This window comes from Centroberyx affinis, unplaced genomic scaffold, assembly GCF_046629955.1.
Source record: "Centroberyx affinis isolate AG114_WGS23_722 - 3 ecotype Tasmania unplaced genomic scaffold, CSIRO-AGI_Caff_v1 ptg001581l_1, whole genome shotgun sequence".
Taxonomy (NCBI): domain Eukaryota; kingdom Metazoa; phylum Chordata; class Actinopteri; order Beryciformes; family Berycidae; genus Centroberyx; species Centroberyx affinis.
Window position 1 is genome coordinate 70,905 of NW_027280031.1, and position 15,000 is coordinate 85,904.

Below are 15,000 nucleotides of genomic sequence, written 5' to 3' on the forward strand. Positions count from 1 at the left end.
AAATGCAAGGTGCGTAGGCTAATGGCTCGTGCTGCTCAGACTACCAAGAGCTCTTGTAAAGACTGAAGGGCTGAGCTGGGAGAATCATTTCTGTTGCTATCAAATAAGGACTTTAATGGCCTCCAGTGGTCTCAGGACACTTTTTAAAGGTTGACAATTTAACTGGTCAAGGGGAGATTTATTTTGAAATCTACTATGTTCTCATGTTGCACAGACCTCCAGGTCACATAAATATGTAATGAAGCTGTTATAAATGTTGATTTTCCCCTAATGCCATGTCATAATGTGTCCAACTGAAGTGTTCCCACTGATATGACATCCAGCCATCATTATTTGTTTTTGGTGTCTAGTAGAATAGTTTGGTATAAAATGAGGCTGTTAATGCACTTACTAATTTTATTGTGCACGTAGTCGTCCTTCAGCATGACGTCACGGCCTCACGCGTTGCGTCCAAAGTCTCGCCGTCTTTCACCAGAGTGGAGAACAGCCTAGTTGCGGATCAAACGGCGTTATATTGAGTCCGACTGTCCACCTCATACAACTTCAGACACAAGGAATGTGTTTTTGGAGCTTTTGGGATATATCGTTCCAGCGTCCGCAGAGAGATATAGCCGCTATGACCGACTATTAAAGTTAGTTTTTTATTATTATTATTATTATTATTTACTTGCGCTGATTGGTGTAGAGGTTTTACTGCTTTACTGTTTAACTGCTGTCGTGCGTGCGTGTAAAGTTTTGTCTAAACCTCCTGACAGCTTCTGTGTGGGATCAAACCAGTTTTTGCTGTTCGTGTGACAGACCAGTGGAGACAGAGGAGTGGATGGGACAACACGAGTGAACAGAGACAGGAGTGGAATTGGACTATCCTTAGCGCGCCTTTTACATCTCACCGGTTCATTTTAATTGCCCAAAACTGTCAGATTTGTACGATGTGTGCAGACTTTGTTTTGGGTGAATCCACCGGACCTCAGCGCGAGAGTTGGGCTTCTCATTTTTGCATGGATCTACAGAATGCATGATCACTTGAACACAGATAATGTGCAACGCGAAGCAACGTGGATCCGTCTGAGAAGTTGTCCTGATATTTTATTTTAATCTTTGAAATACCACTCTAAACGTTATATACGAAGTATCTTAAAGCGCAATGATTTTAGCAACTCTTGTCATTATATTGTCCTTCCTGGGTAAGTCATTCATTCATCTGTTGGATTTTCATGTCATAAATTTCAAAACTTCTCCTGTTCCTTTCATATTTACAATTTTGCAATCATAGTTACAGTTTAACAATCAATGTAATAAACACTGCCTGTGCGCAAAACGCTGGCACACTCCGTGCCAAATGGACCGCGCGCTGTAGCGCATTGCCCGATGGAACGCAGATTGTTTCTACAGTGAACCTGACAATTAGTCTTGATTTTTTAAGCACTTGTAGCTTGTAGTCCGGTGTTACGTAATAGCATTGGCAGGAAGGTTACTCAAGAAGTTTTTGTCTTGTGCTCAATAACAAATGTGTTTTATTTAGAACAAAATGAGCTTTAATAATACTAAAGAAACGTAATTGACTGAATGGTACGCCTATGATTATATGTGAAACAAAGTCTAAAAAAGTTAGTGATGTAACTCTAATCTTTTCTGATCTAATTCTTACAACTCCCAGATTCAGTATTCACCTTGAAGGGTGACAGCAGCACACCGTCCCGGCAGAACCGCCTGGACTGCGTAAAGGCCAGCGAACAATGTTTAAAAGTGTACACCTGCAGCACCAAGTACCGGACGATGAGGCAGTGTGTGGCGGGGGGGGAGAGCAGCTTGAGCTCGGTCACCGGTCCGGAGGCGCAGGACGAATGCCGCAGCGCAATAGATGCCGTGAAGCAGAGTCCGCTGTATAACTGCAGGTGTAGAAGGGGCATGAAGAAGGAGAAAAATTGTCTCCGGATCTTTTGGAGTATATTCCAGAGTTTACAGGGTATGCACATGCTCACTGATACAAAACAAATAACTAAGGTGCTCAATATTAAAATATCCAATGTACTGAACTAATTTTCCTTGTATTGTAAATCTCATTCACGTTGACCACAAAGTTTATTACTTCAAAATGTTTTCACAACATATGCATGCCATATGCAATCGTTATACTGTATGGACCATGAATTTATTTCACTGTCTTATGCCATGCTGTTGTCCTGAAAAAGTCATGTACATTTAGATTTCAGATTTGTTCATAAAACCAGTGTCAAGCCTAGCCCAAGATTACCGTGAGAGAGAGAGAGAAAATTGTACTTGCTAGAAGGTGCAATGGACCTTGTCCAAGGTCAACTCTATGCATATGTTATTATAATTATCTGATAAGCCTATATATTGTATCAACTTTGGTCATAACTGTAAGTGGCAATAATAATAATTCATAATAATAAGCAAATTAGTGTCTTTGATATTCTAACATCAATGTATACTCACACACACACGCACACACACACACACACACAGCACATACATCATCCAAACACATTATTTATGTTGTTTATTGTTCATATGCAGGCAATGACTTGCTGGAAGACTCTCCTTATGAACCAGTCAATAGCCGGCTCTCAGATATCTTCCGCTTGGCCCCCATCATATCAGGTAAGATGTTGCTTCTACATCCCAGACATTCCTAAGGTTTAAGTTAGGATTTTGTATGAAGTTAGGGCGCTTTGCATAGAGCCATTATTTCTGACTAACTTGTGCCTCAAACCCAGCTTGAGTCACCACATCACCACTACAAATCTGTCTCTATTTGACAACCACCCTTTTCTATTGCTGTCTGGTTTCAGGCTGCAGCTTTCAACACCCATTATCCATCACAAAAGCTTTTATCTGCCATTGTGACCCACCATACACAAAGCACAGTAATTTAGTATATTTCACTTTCAGCTCTCAAAGCAATAATGAGAGGTCCGGGTGTTTTTCCACTGTTGCAGTACTAGTGTTGGAAGTAGCAATTTTGAACCAGGCATTTACATGCTAGTTTTGAATGAACCATCCTTTTAGAGTAAAGTCTGGTTTGTTTGTGCTGCTTGAGCTCCAAAAGCTTGACATGGCTGCAGTGGGTGCTGAGTGCCTGGATTAAAAGAAAAAAAGTTAAATTAATCAAAAAAGAGAAATGGCTTGCTGTTGTAAATCTAAAAGCCATAAATGTGTCTTCAAAAGCCAATGGAGTGCAGGTGGACTTGGGAGCATGCGTTTAGGCCTGTATTCAGATTTGGTGAGATCACAGAGAGCCCAATTAAACACAGGAGCAATTAACCATCTGTCTGCATTCTGTGGCACTGATAGAACAGGAGTTGTGTGTGTCAAGTGCAGCTTCCCCTGGCATCGCTCACCGGTGGGGTGGCTCTCTGGCTGGAGGAAGACCTCTGGAAGACCGGCCAGCTACCATTTTAGTGAAAAACTGCTCATTCTCTCTCTCTCTCGCTCTCTCTCTTTCTCTCTCTCTGCTGTAGAGCGTGTAGAGTTCTAATTAGAGGCATTGTCTACATTAATTGTCTTAGCTTGCAATACTAGGGCTGACAGCATGTAACAGCTACTGTCACTTGTCAGTCATTTTGAATTTACATTTCACCTCATCTCAGTCTAAGATTTGCATCTCTGAGCTCATCTGGACTAGAAGCCCCTTTTCAAATTAAGTTCAACAGTGGTTGGATTTTACTGAGCAAATGGGTCTCACATTTGCTTACCTGCTGAATAATCATGTGGGTTAGTGCAAACCTTTATTTATGAAAGAACCAGTGGTTCAAGTGAACTCTATCAGCCTCAACAAAAGATATGAACAGTGGTCCACAGACATGCAAGAAAATTGGAAAAGTGAGCATTGGTAATGATTCAGGAGGTTTCCAGATAATGGGACAACAAATAAAAGACAGCAGAGATTATGAAGGCCAAAAGGCAGAAGCAGATTGTGCCAAGTGGTTCCAGCTACTTTCCTTGCTTGATCTATGAGACAACAGTCCCCAAAAATGCTAAAACATCACAAAAATGCCATCCAACCAATGGCAAATGTTCAAATCTTGATTGATTAAGATATATTTTAAACCCTGGTTTGCTGCTAATGCACTCTTCTATCAAAGTCAAGCCTTTTAGTGTCAATGACACTCTCCCCTCCCCTTTGAAGTTGGACAACCTGGCAGCTTAATGTATGATTTTCTCCTCAGCATTAGGGCTATTGTAATAGATCTGTTGTTGGAGGAAAGAGCAAGATAAATAGGGATGCAGGGATGGAGCAGGAGCCGAGTAGCCAGTTTAATGTATAGCAGTGTGTAAATAGCCTCAGGCGACTCTAGGAAAAAAAATCCACTTAATGGGATAGATATCAGGAATCCATTTGCCATAAGGTGACCTCATTCCTGTCCGCAACTAAGCCGAGCCTTGGGCAAGCAGCAGTGCAAAATTATGTACGTGTGAACCAAACATAGCAAGATCTGTAAGTCCACACTGGACCCCATGGGGCTAAATGGTAAGAAATTATGCTCTCTACTCTCTGTGGGTGAAAACCAATCCATATTATTACACATACTTTATCCATTGTACTATTCCAGTGTTCAATTACATTTTATAAACCATGGTGGCTTTGTAATTTGCAGATGCACCTACCTATTGACTCCTTTCCTCCCATCCTTTCCTTTACAGATAGGATTGGAATATATGTAAATGTGTTATACATATACATACAGTACATACAGTAAGATTTCCCTAGCTCCCTCATATCTGTTAATGAATTGACTGATAATATATAAGCAGGAACAATCTTGTTGAATGAAAGACGCCACAAGTTATTCAAATGCAATCAATTCTCCTCTCCTCATGTCAGATGTGTGTTTGTTGTCTGTTTTGAATGTAGTGTCACCTTTAGTCACTGTGCTTCTTCTATAGCGTCTGCAGAAAGCTTCTCAAATGATGTGTTTATATCTTCATTAATCCAAACTGAAAGGCGGGTGACATCCAGTCCAATAACTACTAGAATAAATTCTCCAGGAAGAGCTGAAATTAAACGGTGCGTCATTTATAAAATCAATGAACAAATGGCTTTGAGAGATGTAACATGATGCTGCTGTGCACACTGAGGCAAAGTTGGGACTCACACAGACTGCCCTCCGTGTTTCTGCACTCGATAGCTAGATTTTCACTCTGTAGCAATGCTAATGCTATTAGCCTGGGTACCAGTGGAAAAGCATGAAGCCAAACTGATATCTAAGTTTCATGGATCAAAGCAGAAAAGACTGGTATCTAATTTAAGTGGAAAATTGTAACTTTTCAACATCTGTATATACACTTTTGAATTCATAAACAGGATTATGGCTCTGTATTAATCTGTGCCTTATTCACATCCTTCTATAACACAATTTTGAGGAAATTTCATAGATGTTGACATTCAGCCGTTGTAAAATTACACTGTTTTCATTTAAGGGGTCCATTATAGTCAATTAACTTTCAACAAGCATATCTCTTGCCTTGTTTCAGCTCCCACCATGAAATTTTGTACATAGCCTGTATGCAATTAAACATGAAAAACACATTGCAGCAATTTGTCCAAAAGAGTACTGCATGATTTTTGGGGACGTGTTTGTAGTGGATGTAGATGTAGGTAATTTCTACATTTTCTTGAATCTGCCCCTCTTCTGGTGTCTGGACGAGAACTGCGTAAGTGATAGGAATTAGGAAGTATTTATGGATTTACAGTAATTTGTGATGCCGAAGTGATAAACCTGAACTAAACCTTCTCGATCTTTATGAATCTAATACACAACAGTAATGGTGGTGTTAAGGAACAAGGCTTGTGTATGAGCTAAAGACAAATTCATGGGCCGATTTTGGATATACCTGCAGCTTCTTGGTAATGCTACTTTAAAATTCCATATCTACTTTACAGCCTGTATGTTGATTTTTGTGTCTCTCTGATGAAAATATTGATAAGTGTACCCAACCAATGCTGAAACCATAGCATGAGTTGATAGGCATTTAATTTATATTCTTCAATTTCTATCTTGGGACAGAGTTGTCAGAAAATATGATTGCTATAGCCTATCAAACCCGCTTATAATCACATTCCCAACTTGTAAGAAAGATACTTTTTCTAAGAGACAAGATTAAGTAATTCTGTTTCTGATAGCAGAGACATCAGTGGTAATGATAGCAGAAAAAAGGACTTGACATTTGAAGAGTATTGTTTCAATGTGCGTGATCAGGTTGTAATTTGTTGCCTGTCATGAGCCCTATTTGGGCAGGATTAGTTTTACAGGAGGAGGTGTAATATAATCATTACCCGAGCGTGACTGTAATTTTAGTCCCACCCGAATCTGCCATGTCAGTAAATTCTATGGGCAGTCCACACCTGCGGCAGTAAAAACTTGGGCCTCTTTTATCTGCTGCAAAACACCCAGTAACAAAAACCTCAGGTAAAACCAGTCCCGTCCGAATTGACATCCCTGAGATTGTTGTCGATCCTAGTCCCACCATAGTATTTTTCTAGGACATCTCAACAATTGAGAGGTCGAGATCATACCCAAGATCTCAACTCCTGTCCAGCTACAACTGTCCTTTGCTCTTGCAGCCATGCTGTATTGTTTGAACCGTGGAGGTGATGCGGTTGGGTTAAATGCCGCTTGGCCAGATGACCATCTGAAGCATAACAGGAGTGTGTTTGAGTGTCTGTCAGCTGCTAATCTGTCTGTCAACCTGGCTAAGAGTGAGATTGCTCAGCCCACGGTGAAGTGTCTTGGAAAGGTTGTGGGCCAGGATAAAGTCCAGCTTGTCAAAGCATAAGTGGAGGCCATTGTTAACCTGCCTGTGCCAACTATCTGCTATAAGTTGTGCACGGCTAGGGCACTGCTGGCTTCTGCTTTAGTGCTTTTTTTGCACCAGTTTGGGTGTCATTTGTTTTATATACAGATGTAAGTCATGTGGGAACAGGAGCTGTGCTTGTAGAGATGATGGTGGTGTTGTGTATCCCATTGCATGTTTGTCAAAGATGTTTGATCCATGCCCAGGAGGAACTAGGAACCTTCCTAATAATGTTTGACTAATAATGTTTCAATCAATACTGCTCGTTAATTTATCAGCCATCAAACCAAGCCTTGAATAGGCAGTGCTGCAGTAGTAAATTATTGTCAAATTGTACGGTTGCTGTTGCCCCTCCAATTTGCATCAGTTAACATAAATAACATAATTCTGTGGCTGCGTGTAGGTATGATTGGCGGATTTTCTTTATGATATACACACAAAGGTATGTCGATTGGTCAGTTTTGCTGACGGTATGTTTTTACGTTGTTGGTGCCTCCATCATTAGTGTTACGGATTTTCCCATTCAAAACTGACTAAAAACGTATCTAGTAGTAACTTTAATAATAGGTATTGGAAAGGCCGGTAAGCAAATTGTTATTCAGCAACTTACTACATTAATGTAGTACTGTTATCATGTTAGTAATTACTTATTACCAGAAATTATGGACATTTAACTAGTTACTCATTATTACCAGAAATTACGGTTACTTACTGATAATTTCTATGTAATTACACAGTAATTACCTTGTAATGTAAAGTGCTACCGATACATGTGCGTGAACTTGAACAGTAAATATGTTAACTGTATATTGTGGTTCAGTTCATCAGTTTATTGATGTTGGTGTAAGATATGTCCCTGAATATGTCCCTGAAGCTGTTTGCATAAAAGACACACCACACTGCTGAGCCATCTCAAATAAAACAATAATAACAAGCTAGGTCAAATGAGTGTACCACGTGCCACGGCCGACCAATGGTGTAACTTCATCACTCAGTCAGTCAGTTAGTCAGTGACAGACAGTCGCGTTTATAGGGCTGGCCCCGCTGTTGTGGTCCAGCAGAAAATGTCATGTCACTCACCTGAGAAGGACACCGTTGCCGTCAGTGTAGCTGTAAGACCACTGTTTGAATTCAAGCGGGAGAGATTCAATCAACCACAGTCTCGCGATTCTAGATCCAAGTCAGCCACTCAAATCGCGCATGTGGAGTTTGAGCCAACCATAGCTGCTCTGCTCCCCCTCCGCCCCCTACAGGACTGTTATGCTTACTGCTGCGGCTGCCACTTGCCACCAAACCAAGAGAAAGCTGTCTAAGGCGGCTCTGTGCACAAGAACTAAATATTCTAAAAGCCTTCATTTAAAGCACAATCTTAAATGTTGAGCATGTAACTGTTCAATGTAAGCTCTTGTAGCCTAAATAAAAGTTAAAATGGAAAAATATAGGGCTACACATCAGGGGCAATAACGGCAATATCATATAAATGTATAGATTGTGTTTGTTTTGACTTACCATGGTCCAGGTCAAGCCAGCCGGTAAAACTCCGCTCTAGACTGTTACTATACAGAATAATAGTCCATACATCCATACTGATCTCCGTTCCAGCGCATCCCGTCTCCGCTCTCCGCCGCTGTCCTCTCCACCGCGCCCACGGCCCGCATTGATCCTCCCGATCCAAGCCCTGGACGCTCTGGTACCCATCCGTGCCGAAAACGCCGTTCGCCGGATACCCGGTGACGCATCGGTGTGGGGACCCCCACCGAAATCTCGGCCAGATCACCGGGAACAAATCGGCACCCAGTTATCAATACTAGCCAGAACCGTGCCCCCGGAAACTCCGGGAAGCGTCGGCAGTAAGCCCTCTGCGCGCCGAAACCTCCATGCTTGTCTGTGTCTCTCTCTCCGCCGACAGAACAGAGGGCTGTCAGGTGGACTGAGCTCGCGCATATGCATCAAAATAAATGGCGATATGATATAATTGTATAAATTCTACTTTAGCTTCAGTTAGCTTCAGCTTACATTCATGATATTGGTCAGCCTGCTTACTGTGTGGGAGAAACGTGTTCCCGATCTCAGCGGAGAAAACAAAACTTAAAATTCTGGCTCTGTGATCCTATGATGTACTCAGTCAGTCAGTCTGTCAGTGAGTGACAGACCTTCGTGTTTATAGGGCTGGCCCCGCTGTTGCGGTCCAGCCAAAAACCGTGAATCTGATCAAAATGATGCATTAGAATTGGTCAACTTTTAACTACTGGGTGAATGAGGCATTCATAGACAGAGCTTGAAACAGGCAGTAAAGGCCTGAGACAGTAGTGGGAGCCAGAAAACTTACCAACATGGGCAAAAAGTTATTAAGATAAGTGACCTTGAACATCATAGGGCAGGGGATGTATATCCTATGCATCTTATTTCTCCTGGTAAGGCAGATGGTCACTTCTGCCAACAAAACAGTGTTAAGCAGAACATGTCTTGCAGTTAGCTTACATTATATTTTAGGCATTCAGCTGATGCTCTGACCTAGAGCAACTTATAATAAGTCCAACCGTAGAGTAAGCTTAAATTCCTCTCAACTGATGACGGAAGATAAGGAGAAACTGCAGTCCTGACTGGAGTGAGAAGGTTTTTCCACCATAAGGAAGGCAAGAAGGAGAAAAGTCTGTGAGGGAACGTTAAATACCATTTTGTCACAAGTCAGTAGTTAACATATAATGGCTAAGAGCATTATGCATTCATCAAATCTGTGTTTTTCAGCCTTTAAAAGCAATACTTTTGTGTTTTGAACACTGCCTCGCTAATAGCTGTGTTTTTTGTACTCTGGTTTGTTTTTGAGGGATAATTGAGAGAAAATCTATGCAAATCACATGAAAGGAGGTCTGACCATATTGGAATAGTTGGGAAGAAATTAGAAAACATTTTGTTGTTAGAACCATTTCTCTGTAATAATAATTATGTGCCATTTGTGCTTTTAAATGAGAATACTGTCTTTTTTCCTTGTTTGTTTAAAGTTGTCTTTGAATGGGGACTTGTTGTCTTTGAATGGCAAGTACCTCTGCTAAGTAAAAATATCATTATCAATATACAATGTTGAACATCCTCTTAATCATCCAATTCTACCTTTGCCAGCCTCTTTGTTTGACTACAGTCTGGCAAGTCCAGCTTCCACTGGTGTGGAATTAACTTTGCTAAAGCAGCTTCAGAGACAAATCCTTCAATTTCTACCAGTTCTGTGGCATTCAGCAGAATGCTAATACATACTGTTTCTCTGGTAATGTACTGTTGTCACTTGCCTGCCGCATTAGATGACTGTTGCAGCTCTTATTATACACAAGTCCAAATTCTTATCTGCCAGTCCTTTCACAGTTCTCCAGCGGTGGAACAAGTAGGCCTACGTGCTTATGCTATCTCCTTTGAAGATACACATGCCATCCTTCAACAACACTGTAGACTTGTCAATGTTTTGGATTTAAGTTCTGTTTTTGTCAAATAACTCTTTTGTCACTTTGTGCTTTGCTGTTCTTCAACAGCACCTTGAGTATGTTCTTCACAAATCAGAAATGCAACAGGATTTGAAGCAAAGGGATGTGGATGAAGATGATGATGTTCCAATTATCTCACAATACAAAATTATAATTTTAGAGTTAATGAATCATTCATTACCTGTTGTAGTGCTATTTTCAGTCATGTCGTACCACAGTCTGACTCCTCCATTAAAACATAGAACCTTTTAGGGCGGCAACTTGAATGCACTGAATGCTTTTTATAGCATCACTGTTTGTGTTTTTCAAGTCCTGTTGTAATTTTTCTGCGACCGCCTGCTCTTAAATGTAGTGTGTAGGAGTATTTTGACATAGATTTAGTGCAGTGCCCAATTCAGCATGTGTTCAGACTGCTGCACAGTGTAATAATATGTGGTCCTTGTAGTTAAAAATAAAATTAAAAATTAAAAAATTAAAAAAGTATCCACACAAATAGATGATGATTCACAAAGATATTTACATCCAAAAGTGCAAACTTGCGAATTCGCAAATAATTTTGAGGACGGAATATTGTTAAGCTATGAAAATTGACATTCTTGTGTGAAAATAATATATATATATATATTTATTTTTTTTAAAGGTGTTTATGAATAAATCATTGTTGGAGAGTGCAGTTCAAACAAGAACCACATAACCACACAGCAGTCTGTGAATAATGCGTTCAAGAGTGTTCAGTTTTTGTTTGCGAGAGGGTTTGATTTGTGCCATGGTCCTAGGTGAGAGGAAGAAACAATATCACAACAAATTATTTTAACAAAATAAATGAAATAACAAAAGACGTTCCTTTGACATCTCGGAATCCTTAGTTTCCTAACCACTGCAACTTAGAGCCCCTTCAGTTTGCCTTTCTAAATCTCACTGGTCAAAAGACAAAATTCAGGAGCTTCTCCTCCTCCTCCTGCCAGGCCCTCCATTATTCACTGGTCCTGATACTGATCCCAGTGCCTCTCGCCTCCACCTCTGCAGCAGTCGCAGTGACTCCAACCCAGTCTATCCTGGTACAGTAGCTCCTGAGGGAACTTGAGAACTGAATGAGTGAGAGAGCAAGAGAGAGAGCTTGACATGATGATTCTCCAATGAATAGTGCTAGCTGCTCTCAAGAGTAATTTAAAGGTTCTAGTTCCCTGAAGCAGCAGATAAATCCTCAGTGTATTTGTCTTGGCCTGGCCTGGCTGTGAACTGTGCACATGAGAGCAAACCACTCCAGTTGAGCAGCTCAGTGGCCAACAGTAGAATTATTATTTTAAATCTGTTGATAATTCCTTTTACACAAGACTGGTTTAAGCCACATCAGCGAATCATCTGAAAGCATTTCCTCTCTCATACACTTCTCTTTTGTTTTTGGTCTGCCCCTCTGTAACAGCAGAATAACTCAATTCTTTCCAAGTGAGTTAACCAGAGGGAGTTCAAAACCCAAGAAAACACAAAAGTTGTGGATTGCAAGTTCAAAATTCAATTAGATTCTACTTTCTCTCTTCAAGCAATATTTTTCCAGGTCTGCAGAGTAATTTGTTAGTGCAATCAAACAGAAGGTCAAATCTCCATTAGTTGTGGTGTCTTAAGTTGATGTAACAACTTAACCAGGTGAATTTTGTTTTCCCCAAAATGCAAACCAAAAGGTGGATGAAACTCATACTCATACCTGATGTCATCAGCCATCGGATAATTTCTACTCTGCAGCATGTTCTCACAACTATGCAAGCCAATGCATGAACAGTATTTGAGCTTAATGGTCTCTAATTGGTTATGAGTTACTGAGGAGCCTTGTGCAGGAAGAGACAGTATGTGCCGTCTGAAGGGCGCTTTTAACAGTACCATGGATGGATCCATTTTTTTTTAGCATGGGTGGCCTCAGTGTTTTCAAACACAAACGCCTGGAAATGCTAGTGCTATGCTCTACCCACTGAAGTATGCTCTACCTGGAAAGTTTGTTAGGCCTGTTTTATTCCTCTGGAAGTCTGTGTGGTTTGTGTTGTACCTTGTTTGTGTTACCTATATCCTTGTAAATGTTATGGCATCCAAGATGGCCGCTGAAGCTTTGACACTGTTTGTTTGACATATGTGAAATGAATATTTCTTTGATTTCTGGCAAGGAATGAATGGACATTTTGCATGATATAGGTAGTGTGTTTGAATAGACCTACTACCATAAAGTCAAACATTGTGGATGGTTTCTACAATCAGAGATATTTGAAGGATTGGTTTCGGCCTACTCCACAGCAATAGCTGGGTGAGCCTTGCAAACAACAACCACACTTGCAACAGAAATGCAAACAAAGCAACTCTGAATGATGATGAGTATGTGACAATGGACACTCTTAAGGAATTACTGGACCAGCAGAAGAGCTTTTATGAGGATCTGTTGAAGAGGCGGGAGACTGCATTTTGCAGTTTTTCTTAAATGATCCCGGACTCAGCCAACAAAAGAGTGGACTCAGTGTTGGGTGAGTTACAAGAACTCAAGGTGAGTCTGAATTACTCTCAAAATGCCATTGATGATCTAAAGAAACACCAAAAGGCCCAACAAAGTGAGTCTAAGGATATATCCAAGCAGGTTAATGAACTGAAATCAGGACAAGCTGTGAAGCGAGACAATGAGCAGATGGATTACCTAGAGAATCAATGCAGGAGAAATAATCTTGTGATTAATGGACTTGGACCAGATAAAGCGGATGAAACCTGGGCTGAAACAGAGTCCAAAGTACAAGAACTTCACCACAAAACTTAAGCTGGATGCCTCTGTGGAAATTGAGAGGGCTCACAGGAATGGAAAGTTCAGAGGCGACAGTGAAAGGCCGAGATCAGCAGTGATCAAGCTGTTGCGTTTTAAGGAGGAACAGCTAATCCTGGCCAGGGCAAGATCTAACCTGAAGAACACCTCAGTTTACATCAGTGAGGACTTTTCTGAACGAGAGAGGAAAAGAAGAGCTGAGCTATTATCCGCAATGAAGGCAAGAGCAAGAGGAGATTATGCTATCATCAGCTACGACTGCCTAATTGTGAGGCCAAGGAGCAGTGACTGAGCAGAGAGAAGGCCCCCAATCAATGATATAAACTGTGCTGGATCATTGGTTGATATGAACTGCGAAAAGCATGGTACTGAATCTACCGAAAAAGGGGTTAAGAATAGCTCATATTAATGTCAGGAGTTTAAGAAATAAAGTTGATGAAATATCTAGCTTAATTAGTAGTGAAAATATCAATGTACTTGCTGTCTCACATTTAGACCACTCAATCACAGACATGGGGGTAGCCATACCAGGCTATAACGTTTTTAGAAATGATAGGAATATTTTTGGGGGAGGCGTAGCAATATATACAAATTCCCACCTTATTCCCACCAAGGTTAGACTGGACCTGATGGTTCCTAGTATTGAGGCTCTTTGGTTGGAGGTCCATCTTGCTCACTGTAAACAGATTTTTGTTGGCTGTGTTTATAGGCCCCCAAGTGCAAGTGTGCAATATGTAGAAGAATTATGTTCTGTGCTGATGAAGGCAACAGATATCGGTAAAGAAATATTTGTCCTTGGTGACTTTAATATAGATTGGCTGTCGGATTCATGCCCATTGAGAAAAAAGTTGAACAGCACTGCACTCATTTGTAATTTAACTCAGATGGTGAACAAGTCAACTAGAGTGTATTGCAATTATGCTGGGCAAACATCTGCAACCTGTGTTGACCACATATTTACTAATAACAGCAAATTATGCTCTATAGCAGTATCTGTCCCTGTGGGGTTCAGTGATCATAATATTGTGGCTTTAGTAAGAAAAACCATAACTCCCAAAGCTGGGCCTAAAGTACTGTATAAGAGGTCATATAGAACATTTTGTGAAAATGATTTTGTTAGAGATATAGAGAATGTAGAGTGGAACCAAGTGTTGGCATTAAATGAGGCGGAAAAAGCCCTCAAGTTATTTACTGAACTATTTCTCTCTGTGGCTGATCAACATGTCCCATTAAGAAAATTAACAGTAAGATCTAATAAAGCATCATGGATTGATGAAGAACTTAGGGAGTGTATGCATAAAAGAGACCAGCTGAAAAAAGCTGCAATAGATTTTAAAGGAACTGAAAAGAGGCAAATGTACTGTGTAATGAGAAATAAAGTTACAATAAACAGAAGGAAGAAAAAAGCATATTATCAAAACAAAATTCAGGAGAGGAAGAATGATGGTAACAAACTTTGGAAAACCCTGAATGAAATTATGGGTAGAGCCAAGAATAATGTACCTTCTTTCATTGAGGTTAACAGAATTTTCTTAACAAAAGCAAAGGACATTGCAAACCATTTCAATGATCATTTTGCAGACAAAGTTGATAAGTTAAGAAAGGAAATGGGCTCCCCTAGTGGGGGTGGTATGTCGTTTCAAATAATAACCAATTCTATGGTGAGAAACAAACAATGTGTTTTTGAGTTTCAACCTATAGAAATTTGAAAGGTGGAAAAACTACTTGCTAGGCTAAACAATGATAAACCAGCTGGTATGGATAATCTGGATGGACGGTTACTTAAAGTTGTTTCGAATGTAATTTCATTGCCAATATGTCATATTTTCAACTTGAGTCTGAAGGAGGGGATATTCCCCCAGGTTTGGAAATCTGCCAAGGTTGCACCTCTTCCGAAAAACAAACGGGAGAGTTTCTCAG

At 40.5% G+C, this 15,000-nt stretch overlaps 1 protein-coding gene across 1 annotated transcript in view; it reads left to right on the forward strand.

Annotated features, from left to right (window-relative positions):
• Window positions 1-1,614: 1,614 nt before the first annotated feature.
• The window catches only part of gfra1b (gdnf family receptor alpha 1b), a 32,340-nt gene continuing 18,954 nt past the window's right edge, over window positions 1,615-15,000 (forward strand). The window contains 2 exon segments of the mRNA XM_071527847.1: window positions 1,615-1,966; window positions 2,539-2,622. Coding sequence (XP_071383948.1) covers window positions 1,615-1,966; window positions 2,539-2,622 — 436 coding nt within the window.